We start from the raw sequence: 21,622 nt of genomic DNA, 5'->3' as shown, positions 1-21,622 counted from the left end.
AATGGAAATGGAGGGGTGGTCTAATAGATGGAGAGCTAGGTTAGATGTTTTGAACCCAACCTCCAGGTAGAAAATGTAGTCCAAGGCGCTGGAGGAGAGGATTGCCAATGGGAAGGTGACTGTCCCCTACACCAGGACCCCCAGGTGGATATCAGCTGGACGAACATCAAAACTAAACCCAAGCTACAATTCATAGAATCATAGAATCACGGAATGGTTTGGGTTGGAAGGGACCTTAAAGATCATCTAGTTCCACCTTCCTGCCATGGGCAGGGACACGCTCCACTAGACCAGGTTGCCCAAAGCCCCATCCAACCTGGCCTTGAATGCTTCCAGGGATGGGGCATCCACAGCTTCTCTGGGCAGCCTGTTCCAGTGCCTCACCACCTTACAGTGAAGATTATTTTTTTTCCTTATATCTAATCTAAATCTACCCTTTTTTAATTTAAAGCCATTCTCCCTTGTCCTGTCACGCCATACCCATGTAACCAGTCCCTCTCCAGCTCTCCTGTAGCCCCTTGAGGTACTGGAAAGTGCTCTAAGGTTTCTCTAGTGCCTTCTCTTCTCTAGGCTGAACAACACCAACTCTCTCAGCCTGTCTCCATAGCAGAGGTGCTCCAGCCCTCTGATCCTTCATCCGCCAGTTCCTTCAGAACCTGTGGATGCATCTCATTAGGTCCCATGCATTTGTGCACCTTCAGGTTCCTTAGATATTCTTTGACCTCATCTTCTCCTACAGTGGGTGGTTCTTCATTCTCCCAGTCCCTGCCTTTGCCTTCTGTCACCTGGGCAGTGTGGGTAGGGCCCTTGCTGGTGAAGACTGAGGCAAAAAAAGTAATTGAGTACCTCAGCTTTCTCCATATCCTGGGTAACCAGGTCTCCTATTTCAATCCGGAGAGGGCCCACATTTTCCCTTTTATCGCTGACATACCTATAGAAGCTTTTCTTGTTGCCCTTGATGTCCCTGGCCAGATTTAATTCTGTCAGGGCTTTGGCTTTCCTAACCCGATCCCTGGCTGCTCAGAAATTTTCTCTGTATTCCTCCCAGGCTACCTGCCCTTGCTCCTACCCTCTGTAGGCTTCCTTTTTTGCATTCAAATCAAAAGGAGTACTTTCAGGAAGACAGGTTTCCATTAGGCATTGCATCCAAGCAAGCTCCCAAGCCCCAGGAGCAGCACAGCCCACCCACAGGACCTTCAAACCACACTCCTCTTCCTTACCACTCAACAGGGAGTCCTCCGAGCTGATAAAAAAGGGGATTAGGAGATAAAAGAAGCATCTTCCATCCTACCTGGGCTTCTTCCTCTCATATCTTAGGGCAACACAGAAGGAGTTTGGGTGCACAATTGCTTTGCTCAACCACTTATTGAGGGCAGCAGGTTCTGCATGACATTTACAGCAAAACAGGCAAGGTATGTCCATCCTTTTAGCTGATGCTGCCCAAGGCTAGTGGGTGGTGCCACCTTTGGATTCAGAGGAGGAACTATCTTGATTCTCCATGTTTACTTTGATGACCAACTGTGCAGCATTGGACATGGTGGCTGTGACCCATATGTTGCCAGCAGAGAGCACAGCAGCCTCCTGGCACACACTGAGCTTGACTCGGTGGAACGTGGTACCCTTGTCAGTGTTGGCAAGTTGACTAGTCGAGGAGGATCAGGTTAGAGAACATCTAGGCATACTCGACATCCACAAATCCATGGGCTCTGATGGGATGCACCCATGAGTGCTCAGGGAGCTGGCAGATGTTATTGCTAAGACGCTCTCAATCATCTTTGAAAGGTCCTGGAGAACAGGAGAGGTGCCTGAGGAATGGAGAAAAGCCAGTGTCACACCGGTCTTCAAAAAGGACAGGAAGGAGGACCCAGGAAACTACAGGACAGTCAGCCTCACCTCCATCCCTGGAAAGGTGATGGAACAGCTCATTCTGGGGGTTATCAATAAGCATGTGGAGGAAAAGAAGGTTATCAGGACTGGTCAACATGGATTCACCAAGGGGAAATCATGCCTGACCAACCTGATAGCCTTCTATGATAGCATGACTGGCTGGGTAGATGAGGGGAGAGCAGTGCATGTTGTTCACCTTGACTTCAGCAAGGCTTTTGACACCATCTCTCATAACATCCTCATAGGCAAGCTTAGGAAGTGTGGGTTGGATGAGTGGACAGTGAGGTGGGTAGAGAACTGGCTGAATGGCAGAGCCCAGAGGGTTGTGATAAGTGGTCCCTTGCAACCCCTACCAACCTGTGAATCTGTGATTCTGTGATATTAAAGAGAACCCATCCTAGTACTGATCCCGGGGGAACACCACTTGTGACCAGCTGCCAACTGGATTTAACTCCATTGACCACAACTCTTTGGGCCCAGCCATCCAGCCAGATTTTCACCCAGCAAAGAGTACACCTGACCAAGACATGAGCAGCCATTTTCTCCAGGAGAATTCTGTGGGAAACGGTGTCAAAGGCTTTGTTGTATTGGTTCTGGCTGAGATGGAGTTAATTTTCCCCACAGCAGCCCTCACAGGGCCGTGCTGCGTATTGGTAGCGAGCAAGGTGTTGGTAACACACCAGTGGTTTGGCCATTCCTGAGCAGTGCCGGCACACATCAAGACTGTCTCTCCAACATTTCTCACCCCTTCACCAGTAGGCAAAATCTTGGGAGGGGACACAGCCAGGACAGCTGACCCAAACTGACCAAAGGGATATTCCATACCATATGACGTCTGCTCAACAATAAGAGCTAAGAGAAAGGAGGAGGAAAGGGGGCATTCGCTATTTATGACATTTGTCTTCCGGAGCAACCACTACGCATACTGAAGCCCTGCTTCCCGGGAAGTGGCCGGACATCGCCTGCTGATGGGAAGTAGAGGATAAATCTTTTGTTTTCCTTGGCTTCTGTGCATGACCTTATTAAACTGCCTTTATTGTGGCACATGACTTTTCTTCCATCTTATTGTCTTCCACCCCCACCCCCCATCCTTGAGGAGGGGACTGATAGAGTGGCTTGGTAGGCACCTGGTGTCCAGCCAAGGTCAACCCACCACATTTGTGCAAGGAGACCTCCATGGCTACCTTCATGTAGAAAATGTTGTAGTTCAAGGGGTTGGAGAAGAGGATGGCCAGCGTGAAGGTATCCGCCTCATACACCAGGACCCCTGTGCACACCGCCCCCCCCGAAAATGGATCACAGAGTTGGCAAATTGGCAACTTTCTGTGACACCCAGTGGGATCGCAGGGCTGGGCAGTGTGGAGCTGAAGCTGCTGAAGCAGTAGCTCCTGGAAGGAGAGCACAGAGGAGGAAACGGGATGGGGAGACCACTCGGGCTTACGAGGGAGGTGGTTCAACCACTGGAAGATGGTCCAACCACTGGGAGGTTGTCCAGCCACTGGGAGATGGTCCAACTTGGACCTTCTGTCTGAATCCTGGGAGGGGGTCCCTCATGCAAGGGGTCTTCCACCCCCTGACCCTTCCTTGTGGTGTTACCTGGGGTTGTAGAAGGTAACATTCTGGGTTTTGTTGATGATCTGGCCCTCCACACTCCACTCAAAAGATTTCCACATGAACTTCCCACTCACCTCCAGTGTCTTCTCCACAGCTCTGGGCAGCTCTCCGGTGGGAAGAAGGTGGTTTTGGAGCAGAAAAATCAAGCTCCTGTTGAGAAAAAGAACTCTCTGAGAATGCCTGTATAAAGTCCTCCTTGGACTTGATGGTCCTTATGAGTCCATATCTTGAGATACTCAAAGTCCTTGCCCGGGCAGGGTGCGCTTGTGTCAATATTACAACGTGACAGAGAAAGGCGCTTTTTTTTCGGCATCCAGTGCTGCTCTTGCAATCGCAGGAGGAAAACTGCAAGGGAGGAGGACTCGTGTGTGGATATTAACAAATACTTGGGCAGGAGGTGAATATGTGAATATTAATGCAAATATTTATTTTCTGCCAGCCAGGCACCTTATCTCTGCTCCATCTCCTGGCATGGGCAATAAATGCCTCAAGGTGTGCCAAGGTAAGTCCTCTTGCAGATGATGGGATGGTGGGGAGCACCAGGAGGAGGGCAGGACTCCCTTCATGGTGGTTCTTCCTGATGTTCAGCCTTGGCAAGGCCCTTTATGCATCACAAAGGAGATATTATAGGCCCATCGATCTTACTTCAGTCCCTGGGAAAGTTATGGAACAAATCCTCCTGGGGGCTATCACAAGCCAAATGAAGCACATGATTGGGAAAAGCCAGCACAGATTCACCAAGGGCAAATCATGCTTGACAAACCCAATTGTCTTCTATGACCAAGTAACCTGTTTGGTTGACGTGGGGTGAGCAGCAGACATTGTCTACCCAGATTTCTTCAAGGCCTGTGAGACAGTTCCCCACAGCCTCCTCCTAGAGAAACTGATGTGTTATGGTCTAGACAAGGGGTCCATGCGGTGGGTGGGGAACTGGCGGACAGGCTGCACCCAGAGGGTGCTGGTAAATAGCTCTTCTTTGAACTGGTGACCTACAGGGCTGCCAGTTGATACTGGGCCCAATGCTGTTTAATATCCTCATAAGTGATCTGGATGATGGGATCAAGTGCACCCTAATGAAGTTTGCGGATGGCACCAAACTGAATGGGGAAGTAGACACTTCAGAAGGGAGAGCCACCCTGGATAGGCTGGAAGAGTGGGCTAACTAGAACCTTATGAAGTTCAACAGACAAATGGAAGGTCTTACACCTGGGAAAACATAATCCAGGAGTGCAGCACAGACTGGGATCTACCCAGCTGGAGAGCAGCTCTGTGGAAAGGGACCTGGGGGTCCTGGTGGACAGCAAGCTCAATACGAGTGAACAGTGTGCTGCGGCAGCAAAGCAAGCCATGAGGATCCCGGGTTGCATCAACAAGGGTATCACCAGTGGAGATAAAGTCGTTATCCCACTCTACTCAGCACTTGTCAGGCCACGCCTGGAATAGTGTGTTCAGTTTTGGACCCTGCTACACAAAAAAGATGTGGACAGGCTGGAGAGGGTCCAGGAGGGCCACCAGGATGATCAAAGGGCTGGGAAGCCTGCCATATGAGGAAAGGCTGAGAGAACTGGGTTTGCTCAGCCTTGACAAAAGAAGGCTTGGGGGAGATCTCATCACCATGTTCCAGTACTTAAAGGGTGGCTACAAAGAAGATTTTACAAGGAATCACATGGAAAAGACGAGGAGTAATGGGTGCAAGTTATTCCTGGGGAGATTCCAATTGGATGCAAGAGGAAAAATTTTCACAATGAGAACAATGGGTCACTGGAATAATCTCCCCAGGGAAGTGGTGGATTCCCCAACACTGGACACTTTTAAGATTCGGCTGGACTTGGTGCTGGGCCATCTTGTCTAGACCATGCTTTTGCCAAGAAAGGTTGGACCAGATGATCCTTGAGGTCCCTTCCAGCCTGGTATTTGATGATTCTATGATCCCCGGGAAGTTTGAGGGGAGCAGGCAGGTGACAAAATCTCCCCAGCTGGAAAGCTCGGGTATCTCCAGCTACCTCCACGATGCTGCAAGAGTCTTCTCCACCCCTTAGGTAGAGCAAGGGCAGGCGGGTGCACAAGCCTGAGGTCTGGTTTTGTGGTCCAAGCTTGGAGACCCCAAGCGCATGGACAAAACCTCACCTTCCCTCTCCATCCCAAGAAATAAGTCTGTTGAGTCCTGGGTGACTTTCACCCCAAAAGCCATCTGACCCCCAACCATCCGTCCAGTGCCCACAGAGCCCATGGTGGTGTTTCTTCACACAAGAGCAAAGTCACCACTCCTGCAGATGGCGCACAGGCTTTAAAAACTCCATTAACAAATCCTCCCCGGTGGGCTGATGTACAAAACCGGGAATCAATAGGTCTATCGTTGCAAAAAAGAAGTCCTGACATGCCGCACGCTTCGCAGTAGCCCGGCCACAGCGGCACCGATAGATCCACGCCTGGTCCCACCAGCTTCACATACGGAAAAGCTCCCTGGGAAAATCGGCCCCGCGGGAGGGGATGGCGAAGAAAACTTGAGCAATTCTGAGGAGCTCCGAGTGGCTGCCCAGGCTGTGAGAGCTGCTGAAGAAACGCACCCATTTCTGGTGTGTCTGCAGGGTGCTGAAATCGATGCCGCTCCCGTAGTCCTTCAAGAAGGTGGTCAGGTGGCAGAACTGGTCGAAGCATTTGCTGTCGTCCACCATGACCCCATGGTCCGCCAGGTACTTGATGCACGCCTCCACCTCCGCCCACGTTGGTGGTGCCCGTAGCTGCATCCACTGGAAATGGGAAAGCTCCCCAAACGGCCCCATCCGAGCATCCAGGTAGTCGAGAAACGCCACGTAGAGGGTCTGGACATGGCGGCAGAAGGTGTCACACTCTCCAACCCTCCCGGCCACTTGCTGCTCCGCCAGCAGCTCCTTCACCTGCAGCGACATGAAGCCATGGGCTTTGCACTCCAGGAGGGTGCGGCGGATGGAGGAGAGGACATCCAGCACCTCGCAGGGTGAGTTGTCCTCCCTCGCCAAGGTCCTGAGGTGCATGTCAAAGATGGCCACCTGCGAAGCCATGTGCTGTAGGTAGATCTCGCTGAAGGCATCCTCAAAAAAGGTCCGGATAGCAAAGGGAGGGTGGCTGAGGGAGAGGAAGAAGGACTTCAAAGCTGGGAAGACTTGCAGCAAGCGGGTGATGGCAGGCAGCAAGAGCAACCAAGGCATCCTGGCATGGTGGAGCAGCCGTCGGTACTCCCTCTTGGCAAACTCCAAGAAGTCCTTGAGCGGTTCGGTGCAGACGGCGTAGACAGAGACATAGGTATAAATCTTCCAGATAAGGGACTGCAGGTCCACCTCCAGGCTGTCCGCCCCATGCTGGATGCAGTTGCTGAGGAGGTGCACGGGGCAGTCGGTGGCGACGAAGACCCCTTCCAGCAGCTCCTGCAAGCCGGATGCCTCAGCCGGACCCTGGGTGCAGCACCCCAGCCCCCCCAGCATGGCGTTGGGGCTCTCGCCCACAACGGCCACGCACCGCTGCTGCAGCCCGTGACTCTCCAAGGCCTCCCACGCCAACATGGCGGCACTGGAGGCCAGTTCACCCTGCGGCGACTCCACACCGATCACCCTGCTCTGCATGCCACCCTGCTTCCAGTCAAAATAGTGGATCCGGATGGAGAAGGGGGTCCCCGCCTCGCCGGCGCCCAGGGCCACCCCGAAATAGGGGACGCCGTCCAGCGGGTCCACCCCACAGTCCAATGTGAAGGGAGCCAGTGCCTCGTCCGGCCTCGCCTCTGTCTTGATTTGCAAGCCCACAACATCTAAGACAGGGTCAGGTGTTTTGGGCAAGGTAGGTGAGCCAGCCAGGGGCTCGCTGAAGTCCTGGAGCACGTCGGCGGCGAAGCTTGATGAGGTTTCAGCGTCAGTTGCAGCGTCGGCGTCGAAGGGCTGGCAGTCAGCTGGGACGAAGCAACCCGGCAGCTTGGCCGCCGAGCCATCCCCCATCAGGTTCTTCTGGTGTTTCATGGACTGGACGTGGGCCTCCAGGTCAAGAGAGCCCTTGTTGGCCACAGAGACGTAGGTGCCCTCCTGGCACACCAAGCATTCAGCCTCCCATCTCTCCCGACCTACGCGGAAGCAGGGGTACTTCGCCTGGAGCTCATCGGTGAATTTGCATTTCCGTTTTGGCATGGTACGGGGTAGACGGGGCTTTGCCTGGTGGCGGGGGGGGGAAACGGAAGAGGGAAAATTCGAACAATTTTTACGCCGTGCCAAGGATGCAAATCTGCCGCGGGAGCTCCTCTCCTGGCTTCTACCCGTCACCCAGGTGAGGACGCTCGGATGCCCAGCAGCACCGCAAACGCATCCCGGATTCTGAAAAAGCCTGAAGATAAAGATTCTGTCCTGCAAGAGCCGTCCCCGAGCAGACACAGGGCGCAGGAAGCTGGGGGGAAATGGGGAGCACGGCTCAGCACTCATAATATTCCCCCCAAAATGGGGAGCGTGGCTGAGTGCTCACAATATTCCCCCCAAAATGGGGAGCGTGGCTCAGCACTTGTAATATTCGCCCCCAAAATGGGGAGCGTGGCTCAGCACTCACGATAGATCCCCAAAAATGGGGAGCACAGCAATATTCCCCCCGGAAAGAGGGAGCATGGCTCAGCACATACAATAAAAGAAGAAAAGAGAGGGAGAAAAAGAATGAAAATAGTGGGAAAAGAAGGAAAGAAGGGGGGGGAAGGTGGAAGAAAGGAGGAACAGCAGAAAATAGGAGGAAAGAAGGAAGAAAGTGGAAAAAGAAAGAAAGAAGGGGGAAAGAATGAATGAAGGGGGAAAAGAAGGAAAATAGGGGGAAATAAAGAAAATAGAGGGAAATGAAAGAAGGAAGGGGGGAGAATGAAAGAGGAAAAGAATGAAAGAAGGGGGAAATAAAGAAAATGGGGAGGGAGGGAGGGAGGGAGGAAGGAAGGAAGGAAGGAAGGAAGGAAGGAAGGAAGGAAGGGGAGAGAACAGGGAAGGAGAGAGGGAGCGAGGGGGGAGGAAGCCGCGGCGCTGCCCCACGCACCTCTCCGGGCTCCCGGCGGTGGCGGGTGGGGCCCGATCCCGGTCCCTGTCCCCGTCCCGGTCCCGTCCCGGTCCCACGGGCCGCCCGAGCCCCCCCGGCTGCTGGCGGAGGCGCTGGGCCCTGCGGAACCCGGTTCCGGAGCCGCCAGCGCTGACCCAGGAAGCTCAACCCGCCGCGGGCACAGGGACGGGCGGGGGGGAGCGATGGAACAGGCTTGGCCTGGGCACCCAGGGGTGGGGGGGGCACCCACCGTGCAACACCCAAGGAGGGGGACGGGGGACACCCCCCGTGCAGTACCCAGGGCATAACCACCCCTAAGTGCATCACCCAGCACCCAGGGGTGGGGGGCACCCCCTCATGTAGTACCGTGCACCCATGGTTTAACCCCCCCCCCTCAAGTGCATCACCTAGCGCCCAGGGGTGGGGGGCACCCACCGTGCAACACCCAAGGGTGGGGGGGACACCCCCGTGCAGCACCCAGGGGTGGGGGGGGGCACCCACCGTGCAACACCCAGGGCATAACCACCCCTAAGTGCATCACCCAGCACCCGGGGGTGGGGTGGGACACACCCCCGGGCAGCACCCAGGGGTGGGGTGCACCCACTGCGCAGTGCTGTGCACCCAGGGCATAACCCCCCGTGCAGCACCCAGCTCCCAAGGGTGGGGGGGCACCTCCCGTGCAGCACCCGGGGGGGGGGGGCACCCACCGTGCAACACCCAGGGCATAACCACCCCTAAGTGCATCACCCAGCACCCGGGGGTGGGGTGGGACACACCCCCCCGTGCAGCACCCAGGGGTGGGGGTCACCCACTGTGCAGCGCTGTGCACCCAGGGCATAACCCCCCGTGCAGCTCCCGGGGGTGGGGGGGACACCCCTTATGCAGCACCCAGGGGTGGGGGCCACCCCCGTGCAGCGCCGAGCACCCACGGCACACACACACCCCCCCCCAGCACCCCGCGCTCCCCCTCCCCACGCGAGTGCTCGGAGGGGGCGTGTCCTGCTGCCCGGGTCCCGCCCATTCGCCCTCTTTCGTTCGCCCATTGGTCCGCCGCGCTGTCACTCCCGCCCCCTGCCGCAGGAGAGGCGTTCCCACGGCTCCGGCTCGGGGCAGGAAAGCGGGGCTTCAGCGTGATTGACAGCGTGTTCGCCCAATGGAGCCCTACGCGGGGGTTTCCCTCGCTGCCCCCCGCCCCCCCCCCTCCGTACGGCGGCCGAGAGGGGCCGGGGGGGGGCAGAGGGCGAAGGGGGGGCTGCGGGGGGGGGGGGGGCATCAAGGTGGGTGCAGGGTGGGGGTGCCGAAGAGGCGTGCATTGGGGGGGGGTGTGCAATGGGGAGGGGGTTCATGGGGTGCATAGGGCGGGGGTGCACGGGGGGGGTGTGTGCACATTTTGGCGGTGCGGGGGGTGGGTGCACGGTTTGGGGTGCAATGGGGTGCACGGGGGGGGCACATTTTGGGGGTGCAGTGGGGTGCACGGTGGGGGGGTGCACAGTTTCAGGGTGCCATGGGGCGGGGGGGGGTGACATTTTGGGGGTGCAATGGGGTGGACTGGCGGGGGGGGTGACCAGTTTGGGGGTGCACGGGTGGGGTGCACAGTTTGGGGTTGTCAGCCTGCACAGGGCTGCCCAGCCCCCCCCCCCCCCCCATGGCCGACACCCCCCACCCCCAGGAGGTTTTTTTTTGGGGGGGGGGTAACCCTCTCCCCACCCCCCCCACCCCCCTCCGGGCTGCAGAGGGTTAAGGCCGGTCCCGGCGGTGACGGCACCGGGCGGGGGGGGGGGGGCACAGACACACGGAGGGGGGGGGGGGATGGGGGGGGGGGGGGGGGGGGGGGCGGCGGGGCCGGGCCCGGCCGCTCCGGCCCTTTGTGTCGGCGAGCGGGGAGCGGCGGGGCTGCGGCGCCGGGACTCCAGGTCCGGGGGGGGGGTTGCAAGGGCGGGGGGGGCACGGTGCAAGGTTGGGGGGGGGGGTGGGGTGCATGCTCCTGGGGGGGGGGGTTGCATGGGAGGGGGGGGTTGCAAGGCCGGGGGGGGGGGGGCGGGGGGCTTTGCAGAGCTCCCGGAGCGATTGCAAAGATTTGGGGGGGGGGGTGTCCAGATTGCAAGGCTGGGGGGGGGTCATTGCATGGGCCTGGGGGGGAGGTTGCGGGGGGGGGACACGCGGGGAGGGGAGGGGGGTTATTGCATGGTCCGGGGGGGCCGTCGGAGCTTCTGCGAAGGGAAGGGGGGTGCGGGGGGGGGGGCAAATGTTCCCGGAGCTTTTGCAAGGCTGGAGGAAGGGGGGGGGGGGGGGCATATTGTATGGTCCGGGGGGGCTTTGAAAGGCCGGGAGATGGGGGGGGGGCATGTTGCAAGACCTGGGGGGCTTTGCAAGGGCCTTGGGGGGATTTACAAGGCGGGGGGGGGACATATTACCTACTGCTGGGGGCAGTTTGCAAAACTGGGGGGTCCGGGGGGGGATATTGCAAGGAACCGGGGGCTTTGCAAGCTGGGGGATGGGGAGGGGATATTGGGGGGGGCGGGGGTAAGCTGGGGGGGGGCACGTGGCATTGCAAGATTTGTGGGACTTTTGCAAGGCCGGGAGTCACTTGGGGGGGGGGGGGGCACAACATGCGTTGCAGTAGGTGGGGGGCTTTGCAAGAACCTGGGGGCTTTGGGGGGGGGGGAGGGAGAGGTGGGGGGAGGGATATTGCGTGGTCCTGCATGGGGGGGGATTTGCAAAGCGGGGGGGGCTGGGGAAGGATCTTTGCCAGGGGAGAGATTGGGGGGGGGTACATTGCATGGGCTTGGGGGGCTCTGCAGGTTTGGGGGGGGCACATTGCATAGTCATCCGGGGGGGGGGGGTTACAAAGCCAGGGGGAACCAGAGTGGGGGGGTCTTTGCAAAACCATTCCCTGCTTCCCCCCCCCCAGCAGAGCCCACCCCACCGGCTGCTTTCCAAAGCCCCCCCCGCATCGCACCCCCCCCCAGGGAGAGGGGTTTTTTTTTTTGCGGGGGGGGGGGGAGAAACACCCAGCAGCCACGGAGCCCGGCAGCATGGAGACCCCGACAGCGCAACCCCGCTGGCGGCTGCAACCGGAGGGGGGTCGCCGGTGTCCCCCGGCCCCTCGCCCCCCCTCGCCGTGCCCGGAGGAGGACACAGAGGGGTCCCCGATGTCCTCGGAGCGGGCGGCCGAGAGACGTCGCTGGCCGCGGGGGGAGTGGGCACGGCGGTTGGTGCCGGCGTTGCACGGCGGCGGTGCCGGCACGGAGATGCGCCGGTTACGCTTCCGGCAATTCCGGTATCAGGAGGCGTCGGGACCGCGAGACGTTTGCCGGCGGTTACGGGAACTGTCGCAGGGTTGGTTACGGCCGGAGGTGAGGAGCAAGGAGCAGATCATGGAGCTGCTGGTGCTGGAGCAGTTCCTCAGCATCCTTCCCGAGGAAATCCAGAGCTGGGTTTGGGTGCGACACCCCGAATCCTGCGCCCAAGCCGTTGCCTTGGCCGAGAGCTTCCAGTTGGGACGGGGAGATCCCGATGGGATTTGGGAGCAGCAGGTGAGAGCGGCGGACGGATCCTGCCCCGGGTTGGGGTTTGCAAGGAGCTCCCACCCTCCTGTTCCCCAAAACTGGGTGCGACCCCCTCCTTTCCTGCATTGCTTCCTACGGGACACCCCAAAACTGACCCTGGGAGGGTGGGAGGGATGGGGGTCTTGGGCACCCAACTCCCCGCTGCAGCCTCCGGGTGCCCCCTTTTTCCTTGGGTCCCACAGGTGACGGTGCGCGTGAAGGTGGAGGAGGTGGCCCCAGGGGACGCGGAGGACCCCGAAATGGCGGGGGACCCACCGAGCCCCCCGTCAGAGTCACCCCAGCTCCCCTCTGGGGAGGAGGTGGCCCGGGGCAAGGTCAAGTTTGTCCCCGAGGAAGAGGAGCGGTGCCTGCAGGAAACAGGTAACGGGACGAAGGACAGAGATCCTTCACACACACGCTCCCAAAAAAAAAGGGGTGAAGAAGCTGCTGTAGGAGCCAGGGAGGCTTGGAGGTGGTGGGGTGTCTCCTGCGATGGGCTTGGCCCCATGTGGTCATCCCCATGGATGCTCCCATGGTGTCATTGCTCTTTTTTTGGGGCGGTTTTGTCACTCTGGGTGGAGGAGAAGTGAGAGCAAAGTGGGGGGGAAGGGCCAAAAATGAGGTCCTGGTGCTGGGGAACCTCCTGGGGTATTGAGAAAGAAGACAGATGTGACCCCAAGAAGGATCCAGATGGAGAGTCCCGCAGTGGTGCCACCATGTGTCATCTCGAGCCCTGTTGCAGTGTGAGAAGAAAGGTCTCCTTGGGCTCCAAAGCCAAGCTGAAGTGAGAAGAAGGGCTGGAATGTGTATCTGATGTCCATGCCAGCATGGGAAGCTGGAAGACGGCCGTCTCTTTGAGTTGTGGAGAAGCTGGAGAAGGATGGAGGTCTTGGAGTGAAGATCATGAGTGTCCATAGAGAGCTCTTGTCCTCTGGAAACCATGAGCCCCAAAATCTTGTTCCTCCAGCATCAGCTGCTGCTTCATGGCGATGCTGGAAATGCTGCTTCCAGGAGTTCCAGTGTTTTGGGGATGATGGTTGGAGCATGGTGGGCTCCTAGTTCTCCCGCAGCCATCCTTGCCCACCTGACCCAGCTGGGCTCCTCTGCTGAGGATGTGGCCTCATCTTCATCCCTGCCCCAGCATGGCCTGATGGCCATCCATGGATTTGGGGGTTCACTCAATGGTGGGGGCTGGACCCTCTCCACCATTGATGGAGGAGATCGAGGATGGTGGGGTCAGAGGAGAAGGGTGGTGTCCTCCACTGACAACCAACTCGTGAACCGTTGTCTTCTTCCCCCCCAGCAGGTCCCACCACGGCGAGCAGAGACCCAGAGGCATCCGCTTTGCAACAGCAAGACCCCCCGCACCCACCCAGCACCCTCCAGGGCATCCCGGTGGTTGGGACCTCCACCCGGAGAGGAACCCACCGGCGACAGATCCCACGGGATCCCACCGCGTTCCCACAGCCCCTCGCCCAAGGTCCGCCCGGACTGGCAGAGGACACCAGGAGCCCGGAGAAGCCGTGGGTGAAGCAGGAGCCGTCGGCGCAGGGGAAGGACCGTCCGTACCCCTGCGGCGAGTGCGGCAAGAGCTTCGGCCGGTTGACCCACCTGAAGACCCACCAGCGAACCCACACGGGGGTGAAGCCCTATGCCTGCGGGGCTTGCGGCAAGAGCTTCGGCCACCTCTCCACCCTCACCACTCACCAACGGCTTCACACGGGTGAGCGTCCCTACGCCTGCGGCTCCTGCGGCAAGACCTTCACCAACCCATCGGACCTCAACAAGCACCAACGGTCGCACACGGGTGAGCGACCCTACCCCTGTGCCGCCTGCGGCAAACGCTTCAGCCAACAGTCCAACCTCACCATGCACCAACGGAGCCACACCGAGGAGCGACCCTACCCCTGCGGCGCCTGCGGCAAGAGCTTCAAATACTTGGCGGACCTGACGGTGCACGAGCGCTCGCACACGGGCGAGAGACCCTTCCCCTGTCCCCACTGCGGGAAGAGCTTCAGCAACAAGTCCTCCCTCGCCCGGCACACGCGTATCCACGCCCGGGCGGCCGCCAGGGACAAGTGATGGGGTTTGGTGGTGGGGAGGAGGAGGAGGGCAGCACCGCTTCATCCTGGTGGAGGAGGAGGTGATGATGGGGAACCACCACGGGGGACGGTTGAGGTTGGGTGGGTGAGGTGGACGTGGCGGACGCCCCGGATGGCCGGTACTGGGTTCCTTGCCGACCAGTGCTGCACGGCTGCTGCAGATGGACTGATTTGCCCGGAGGAGATGCAACATGGATGGAGGAGGGGGACGATGAGCTGATGCTTGATGTCCCTTACAAGCCCAGTGGCTCCAGGACTCGGGCCACTGGTCCCAGAGTTGTGACACAGATAGGGGTGAAGATGAGCTGGTGACTGATACCCACCATGAGCCGGGTGGCTCCAGGAGGTGTCTCCCTGGTCCCACAGGAGATGCAACACGGATGGTGGGATGATGATTGACGTCCCTCATGAGCCTGGTGGCTCCAGGACGTGTCTCCCTGGTCCCAGAGGAGACGTAACAGGGATGGTGGGATGATCAGCTGATGATTGACGTCCCCCATGAGCCTGGTGGCTCCAGGACAGCGTCCCAAAGCAGATGTAACACGGATGCGGATGAAGACGAACCGATGGTTGATGTCCCTCAAGAGCCTGGAGGCTCCCAGGTCCCTCACCCATCTCCTCTGGACACGTCCATCTCCCCTCCACCCTAACCCCACCCCAGGACGCCCTGTTTTCCCCTCCCGTTGCCTTTTTCCCCCCATTTTTGGTATTTATTCATCACAGCCAGCGCCGTCCCCTCTCGCCATCACGCGTGTCGTCCCCCCACCCCGCCCACCGGGCCTTTACGTTTTCGGAGACCGACCTACCTCACCGGCCGCTCGCCCGTGTGCCCAGGGCTCGACGCGGGTGCCGGGGTCACCCCCCACTCCTGCTGGGTTTGCCCCCCAATTTTTGCCCCCCCCCCCCCTTTGCTGTAACGACAGATGTAGCCCCCTCGCCGCGCTGCTTTGTGGTGGTTTATTTTCTTCCTCGCATTCCGATACGGGAGGTCGCAGCCAAAACGTGTCGCGGGGGCCATTGGCGGCGATGCGGCGGCGATGCGGCGCAGCGCGGGGCTTCGGGTGGGATGCAGGGCTTGCAACGCGCGGTCGTGGTGCGGCGTGACGAAGTTCACGCTGCACGCGCAACGCAGGGGGGGCTGCAGCTGCGGTCGTCGCGCTTGCACTGCGGCGTCGCGTTTGCACTGCACCGTTGCATTTGCATTTGCACTGCAGTGTTGCGTTTGCATTTGCACTGCAGTGTTGCGTTTGCATTTGCACTGCAGCGTTGTGTTTGCACTGCACCGTTGCGTTTGCACTGCAGCGTTGCGTTTGCACTGCAGCGTTGCGTTTGCACTACAGCGCGACACTCCAAGCGCAGCGCATCATTTGCCCTGCAGCACCGCGCCTGCAGCGCGGCACAGGCCGTCCAGCGACTGACTCGCGCTTGCGCTGCAGCGCGGCACGGAGAACGCACTGCGCCGTTTGCACTGCAGCTCTGCGCTCGCAGCGCGGTGGGACGGTTGCAACCCAGCACGTCACGCTGCGGTGCAGCGCAGCGGTTGCAGCAAACGCGTCACAACGGTTGCAGTGCACTGCAGTGGTTGCAGCGCATGGCTGCACGTGGCTGCGCTTCCTTCCTGTGCACTGCAGCGGTTGCAGCACATGGCAGCGGTTGCAGCGCATCAGCACATCGCAGCGGTTGCAGCACATCGCAGCGGTTGCAGCACATCGCAGCGGTTGCAGCGCAGCACATCGCAGCGGTTGCAGCGCATGGCAGCGGTTGCAGCGCATGGCAGCGCTTCCTTCCCGTGCACCGCAGCGGCTGCAGCGCATCGCACGGTGCTTGCGGCGCATCGCACGCGTACGCCACCACCACCGCCCCCCCCAGCCAATCTGGGGGCTCCCCAAATCTCTGCCCCTCAGACCCCCTGCAGCGTTCTGGGACACCCCCCCCAACCTTCCAGCACCCCCAGCCCCTCTGTGGCCCCCCAGGACCCCCCAAACTCCTCCAGACACCCCCTCCCCATCAGCATCCGGTAGGCGGGGCGACAGCCCTACGCCCGCACCGATTGGTCGGTTCCGCTGTCACTCCCCAGGAAAGGAGGGGGGGGTGGCGAGGTGAGGGGGGTGGCGACGACTTTGGTCCACGTCACCCCGAGATGACGCCACCACCGTCACCCCCAGACGAGCAGTTGCCTTTCCAGCCCTTATTTGGCGTTTTTTTCCCCATTTTTCTTTTTTTTTTTCCCCCTTCCTCCTCGCCTTTTTTCTTACTAAATCCCATTTTTGGGAGCGTTTGAACGAAGGACGCAGCCGAATTTGTTTGCGTCATCAGCATTTTTCCACGAAACGCGAGAAGGAAAGAAGACGACGCAGGCGTCGTGGCCGGGAGATTGCATCCATCCAGCTGCAAGTTTGGGGGGAAAAAAGGGAAAATCAGAGAAAACACGTTTTTTCCGCATCCCGCACTGCTGCTGTCCTGTTTCGGGGAGAGACGGAGGTTATTGGGGGAAAAAACAGAAAAGGCAGATTGCGGAAATACCATTTTTCTGTATTGCGTGGTGTTGCTGTGTCTTTTTGGGGAGAGAGCAAGGTTATTTTGGGGAAAATAGAAAACGCAGGCTGAAGAAAAAAAAAATCCACGTTTTTCTGCGTTCCACGTTGTGGCCGTGTCATTTCAGGGAGGGGTGATGGTTACGCCACACAAACGGGAAATGCGGACGCTAAAATAAAGGCGTTTTTCGGCGTTCCGGGTTGCTGCCATCACGTTTCAGGGTGAGATGGGGATTATTTAGGGGGAAAAAAAGCCCAAAAAAGCCAAAAAAAAAGGCCAAAAAAAAAGCCAAAAAAAAAGCCAAAAAAAAAGCCGATTGCAAGAAGCAGATACACCAATTTTCCTCACCATCCCCTACGCCCAGCATGGTGGGACGTCGTCGATGGGTCGGCACTCCTTGATGCCAGCTCGGACACCCACCACCACCTGGCTACGAGCCCACCCCGTCATGGCCACGCGGTGCGGTTGACCGTCACCAAAATCGCGGGTGAGCTGTGCGGTGAAGGGGACGCGGATGTCCAACCGGCGTCCCTCCAGGGCCACCGCGCACGTCGTCCAGGGCTGCAGCTCCTCTTCCACCACGCGGATGTGGACGACGTACTCGCTGGTGCTGGCTCCCCCCACCCAGGGGATGTTGGTGACGTTGGTGATGTCCCAGCCCGTCCCACTGAAGGTCAAGAGGGCGGCTTGCAACACCCCGTGGATGGTGGCGAAGACCCTCCGGTCCATCCCCCAGTTGTGCTCCGTCTCGGTGACCTCCTCCAAGGTGACAGCTTTCCGCACCCGTTGACAACCCTCGTTCCTCACCATGGTCTTCATCAGGGTGACGTCCTCCCTGCCTTCCACTGCCCTGCTCATGTTGTAGCGGACGTGGGAGATGGTGACGTCTGCCAGGCCCTTCTTGACCACCAAGACTTGGTACCACTTGTACCAAACCTCCTCACCGTCCACCACCACAAAGGCAGCCCTCTGCTCTTTGGAGATCTTCCCCAAGCCGTAGCGGTTCCTCCCAACAAAGGTATCAAAGAACGGGCAGCCCGCCACGGCGTTTTCGGGCACGCTGCCGAAGGAGTCGTCCACCCAATCCAGCGCCTCGAAGTTTCCCACGTTGACCAACACCTTGAAGTTGCGGGTGCTCTCCTCCTGTTCTCCATACGGGAAGAAGCAGAAGGGACCTCGGTCGGGGACGTAGGCACCGGTGTCGCAGCCGAGCACCGAAGTGGAGCAGACGTACTCCATCCTCTTGGCGTAGTTGTTCCAGTTGGAGACGGCATCGTCGGGCAGCTTGCCTTCAAAAGTCACCCACTTCAGGTAGGAAGGTGTCTCCTCATCTCGCTTCCTCCGGGAAAAGCTCCGGCTGGCGGCTACGGGGAGGAAACGGGGGATTTTGGTGAAGTGAGACGCCTCCATCCTGTCCCACCATCTCAAAGCTGCCGGAGCAACGTCTTGCAGAGACGCTCCTCCTTGGGGAAGCTGCCGGTGCGCAATGCCCCACGCCTGTCCCAGCACAGATGGCCAAGAAAATGGTAAGTAAGGCATCTTGACCAATCCTTCCTAAATTTTGGGGGACAAAATGGAGGGCAATCCTGCTAAAAATTAGAAGAGCGGAGACCTTCACGCGTTGGAGGACAGAGGGATGGATAAGACAAAGGTACTGGGTTTACGTGGCAAGGTTGTGGGTAGGGAGGGGGCTGCAGCGGTGACCTCAGTGACAAGAGTCATGTGGGGCAACCCTGCAGACACCAAGGTCGGTGAAGAAGGAGGGCAAGAAGGTGCTCCAGGGACTGGAGAAGAGGTTTTCCCTACAGCCCGTGAAGAGCCCACGCTGGAGCAGGTTGAACTTGAAGGACTGCAGCCCGTGGGAAGGACCCACACTGAAACAGGTTGACCCTGAAGGACTGCAGCAAGTGGTGAGGAGCAGGTTCATCCTGAAGGACTGCAGCCCATGGAGAACCCATGCTGGAGCAGGTTCACCCTGAAGGACTGCAGCCTGTGGAGAACCCATGCTGGAGCAGGTTCATCCTGAAGGACTGCAGCCCGTGGAGAACCCATGTAGGAGCAGGTTCATCCTGAAGGACTGCAGCCCGTGGAGAACCCATGTAGGAGCAGGTTCATCCTGAAGGACTGCAGCCCGTGGAGAACCCATGTAGGAGCAGGTTCATCCTGAAGGACTGCAGCCCGGGGAGAACCCATGCTGGAGCAGGTTCATCCTGAAGGACTGCAGCCCGTGGAGAACCCATGCTGGAGCAGGTTCATCCTGAAGGACTGCAGCCCGTGGAGAACCCATGCTGGAGCAGGTTCATCCTGAAGGACTGCAGCCCGTGGAGAACCCATGCTGGAGCAGGTTCATCCTGAAGGACTGCAGCCCGTGGAGAACCCATGCTGGAGCAGGTTCATCCTGAAGGACTGCAGCCCGTGGAGAACCCATGCTGGAGCAGGTTCATCCTGAAGGACTGCAGCCTGTGGAGAACCCATGCTGGAGCAGGTTCATCCTGAAGGACTGCAGCCCGTGGAGAACCCATGCTTGAGCAGGTTGAACCTGAAGGACTGCAGCCCATGGGAAGGACCCACACTGGAGCAGGTTCATTCTGAAGGACTACAACTCATGGAGAGCCCACACTGGAGCAGGTTGAACCTGAAGACCTGCAGCAAGTGGTGAGGAGCAGGTTCATCCTGGAGGACTGCAGCCTGTGGAGAACCCCTGCTGGAGCAGGTTCATCCTGGAGGACTGCAGCCCGTGGAGAACCCCTGCTGGAGCAGGTTCATCCTGGAGGACTGCAGCCCGTGGAGAACCCATGCTGGAGCACGTTCACCCTGAAGGACTGCAGCCCGTGGGAAGGACCCACACTGAAGCAGTTCGGGAAGGACTGGGTCCCACAGTTGTTAGGAACTGACCACAGCTCCCATCCCCTCTCAGGGTGGGGAGAAGAAGGCAGAAGACTCAGGAGCGAAGCTGAGGCGTTTCTAGTTCTGTCCGTTTCTCACCATCCTCCTCTATTTCTAATTACCAATAAATTTAATCAATCTCCTCCAAGTCGCGTCTGTTTTCCCTACGATCTCCTTGACTTTATCTCGACCCTCGACCATTTTCGTCTTATTTTCTCCCCGTTCCAGCCCAAGAAGGGGAGAGAGCGGCCGGGTGGACATCAGCCAAGGTCAACCCACCAGACAGCAAGACTCACCCGGGGGCTGCAACGATCTCCGTCCCATCGCCCCCACCGCCGGCGTTTCGGCAGCTCCGTCAGCCCCGCCGCTTCCTCGGCTGAGGAAGAGGAGGGCGGCAATGAAGAGCAGCTGTGGGGAAGAGCAAGGGAAGTGTCAGCACTGAGCACCCGACGTCACTTTGTCCGTCCGATTTTTGGGGTGAAATCCCGCCCGGACGTACGGACGCAGCTTTAATTTTTAACCGGGGCGGGGCGGGCTGGGAAATGCAGCACAGCACCCGCTCGTAATGACCCTTTTTTTTCAATTTTATTATATTTATTTTCTCATTTTCATTAATTTCTGTAATAATTATTTGCTAGCAGCTAGGAAACATCCCTTTTTTCTCCCCGAAGCGGTAAAAAACCCCCAAATAACCCCAAACCGCGCCCCGCGAAGCACCGTACCTCGCGTGTCACCATCCCGCCGGCCGCCTCCGGCCGCTGCGATTTAAATTTACATTTTTAATTAAGAAACGTCTTAATTCCGGCAGCCCCACGGCCACGTCCCCCGCAACTCCCGACCCGGCAAACCGACCCCACCAGTCCCATCTTTGCGTCCTGTGGGGCTCCCAAATCACCCAGCTCCACATTTTGGGGCTAAAACCAACCGTTTTGGGTTCCGCTGGATGTTTTACCCACGAGCCGCTGGCTCGATGTAAATCCCAACGGGCGTTTGCCCGCAGCTCGCTGCCCCGCGCCGCGCTCCCTACCTCGCCTCCGCTCCCGCTTCCGACGTAAATTCCTTTTTTTTTTGGGGGGGGGGTGTTTTCGGTCTTTTTTTGGGTCGTTTCTAGCCCAGAACGATGTTTTCCAGCCAAAAGAGAAAGGCCAAAGTCTGAACGGGAAGAGAAGCGCACGTAAATGCAACAAAAAAAAAAAAAAAGGGGGAGGAGGGAGGACGATTGTCGGTAATTAGGCAATTTTTCTGCTTTTTTTGCAGAAATTCAGCATTCCTTTATTTGCAATCAGGAAAAACATGGTATTTACACCCAAAAAAGCACCCGCGAGCTGCACGAAACGCCCGTCATCAGGCGGCCGGGAGGTTTCGTGTACCCAAAGCAGTTCCTCTTAACCCCAAAATTCCGCTTAGAAATCAGTATTTCCAGGGGGGGGAAAAAAAAATCACATAAATCTCTATTTTTCCCTGTGCTGGGGAAAAAAAAAAATCCTTTTTCTAAAAATAATCTACATTTTCTGCTTCAAACCTGCAAATCAAAGCGAATTAATTCCCATCACCCCCACATCTCAAGGACACAAAAATTAAAAAAAATCAGCCAACAGACCTAAAATCCACACGAACGCTAAATTTGGGGGTTTTCCCCCCCCCCCCCAAAAAAAAAAAAAGAGAAGTTTTTACAGCGACGACGCAACAGTTCGGGCAGTTTTTGCCCCAAAACGGGTCGGTGGCTGCCGTAACCACGCGGCGTTTTTCTCATCTGCCCCAAAACGTCGGTTTTTTAGCACGGAAACGGGACGTCCGGTGGTTTGACGTCAAACCGAGTTGCGGAGGGGGCGGGGGGAACGACCCCAAATCAGCCCCCGCCAGAGCCCAGGGGAGGGAGGGGGGGGGACACCCCAACTTCCCCCCCCACCCCCCTTCCCAGTATCCAGAGCCCCAAACCAGTCCCCAAACTGGGGAGGAACCCCCCCCGCGCCCGGACCCCCCACCCAGGAAGGACCCAGGTGCCCCCCCCCACCCTGACAGCAG

At 58.4% G+C, this 21,622-nt stretch overlaps 3 protein-coding genes across 6 annotated transcripts in view; 1 reads left to right on the top strand and 2 right to left on the bottom strand.

Annotated features, from left to right (window-relative positions):
* Positions 1 to 8,675, bottom strand: part of LOC129198843 (uncharacterized) — a 28,609-nt gene extending 19,934 nt beyond the window's left edge. Inside the window, exons 1-3 of the mRNA XM_054808470.1 lie at positions 8,527 to 8,675; positions 3,576 to 7,676; positions 1,292 to 1,805 (exon numbers count right to left, since the gene is read on the bottom strand). Of these exons, the coding sequence (XP_054664445.1) occupies positions 5,946 to 7,652 (1,707 nt within the window). The 5' untranslated portion in view covers positions 7,653 to 7,676; positions 8,527 to 8,675 and the 3' untranslated portion in view covers positions 1,292 to 1,805; positions 3,576 to 5,945. The remainder of the gene's footprint in view (positions 1 to 1,291; positions 1,806 to 3,575; positions 7,677 to 8,526) is intronic.
* A 1,679-nt stretch (positions 8,676 to 10,354) lies between these two features.
* LOC129198845 (zinc finger protein with KRAB and SCAN domains 8-like) lies at positions 10,355 to 15,116 on the top strand. 3 transcript variants are annotated; one of them, XM_054808473.1, is made up of 4 exons: positions 10,355 to 10,439; positions 11,441 to 12,062; positions 12,278 to 12,455; positions 13,381 to 15,116. In XM_054808473.1, exons 2-4 carry the CDS (start codon positions 11,562 to 11,564, stop codon positions 14,154 to 14,156), a joined length of 1,455 nt encoding a protein of 484 aa, XP_054664448.1. In that variant the 5' UTR covers positions 10,355 to 10,439; positions 11,441 to 11,561; the 3' UTR covers positions 14,157 to 15,116. The 3 variants fall into 3 exon arrangements, with proteins under 3 accessions (XP_054664448.1, XP_054664446.1, XP_054664447.1); XM_054808471.1 differs by having other exon boundaries at positions 10,369 to 10,439; positions 13,378 to 15,116; XM_054808472.1 differs by having other exon boundaries at positions 10,386 to 10,439; positions 11,438 to 12,062.
* Positions 15,117 to 15,484: 368 nt separating this feature from the next.
* Positions 15,485 to 21,598, bottom strand: LOC129198847 (natterin-4-like). 2 transcript variants are annotated; one of them, XM_054808477.1, is made up of 5 exons: positions 20,625 to 21,598; positions 20,320 to 20,355; positions 19,894 to 20,005; positions 17,060 to 18,075; positions 15,485 to 16,564 (listed from the first exon to the last, which is right to left on the bottom strand). In XM_054808477.1, the coding sequence occupies exons 2-4, from the start codon at positions 20,332 to 20,334 to the stop codon at positions 17,066 to 17,068; spliced, it is 1,137 nt and encodes a 378-aa protein (XP_054664452.1). In that variant the 5' UTR covers positions 20,335 to 20,355; positions 20,625 to 21,598; the 3' UTR covers positions 15,485 to 16,564; positions 17,060 to 17,065. The 2 variants fall into 2 exon arrangements, with proteins under 2 accessions (XP_054664452.1, XP_054664451.1); XM_054808476.1 differs by lacking the exon at positions 15,485 to 16,564 and having other exon boundaries at positions 16,693 to 18,075; positions 20,625 to 21,597.
* Positions 21,599 to 21,622: the final 24 nt, after the last annotated feature.

This window comes from Grus americana, chromosome 36 (genome assembly GCF_028858705.1).
Source record: "Grus americana isolate bGruAme1 chromosome 36, bGruAme1.mat, whole genome shotgun sequence".
Lineage (NCBI taxonomy): Eukaryota > Metazoa > Chordata > Aves > Gruiformes > Gruidae > Grus > Grus americana.
Note: the sequence above shows the minus strand (reverse complement) of the source record. Positions and strands in the feature narration are given on the sequence as shown.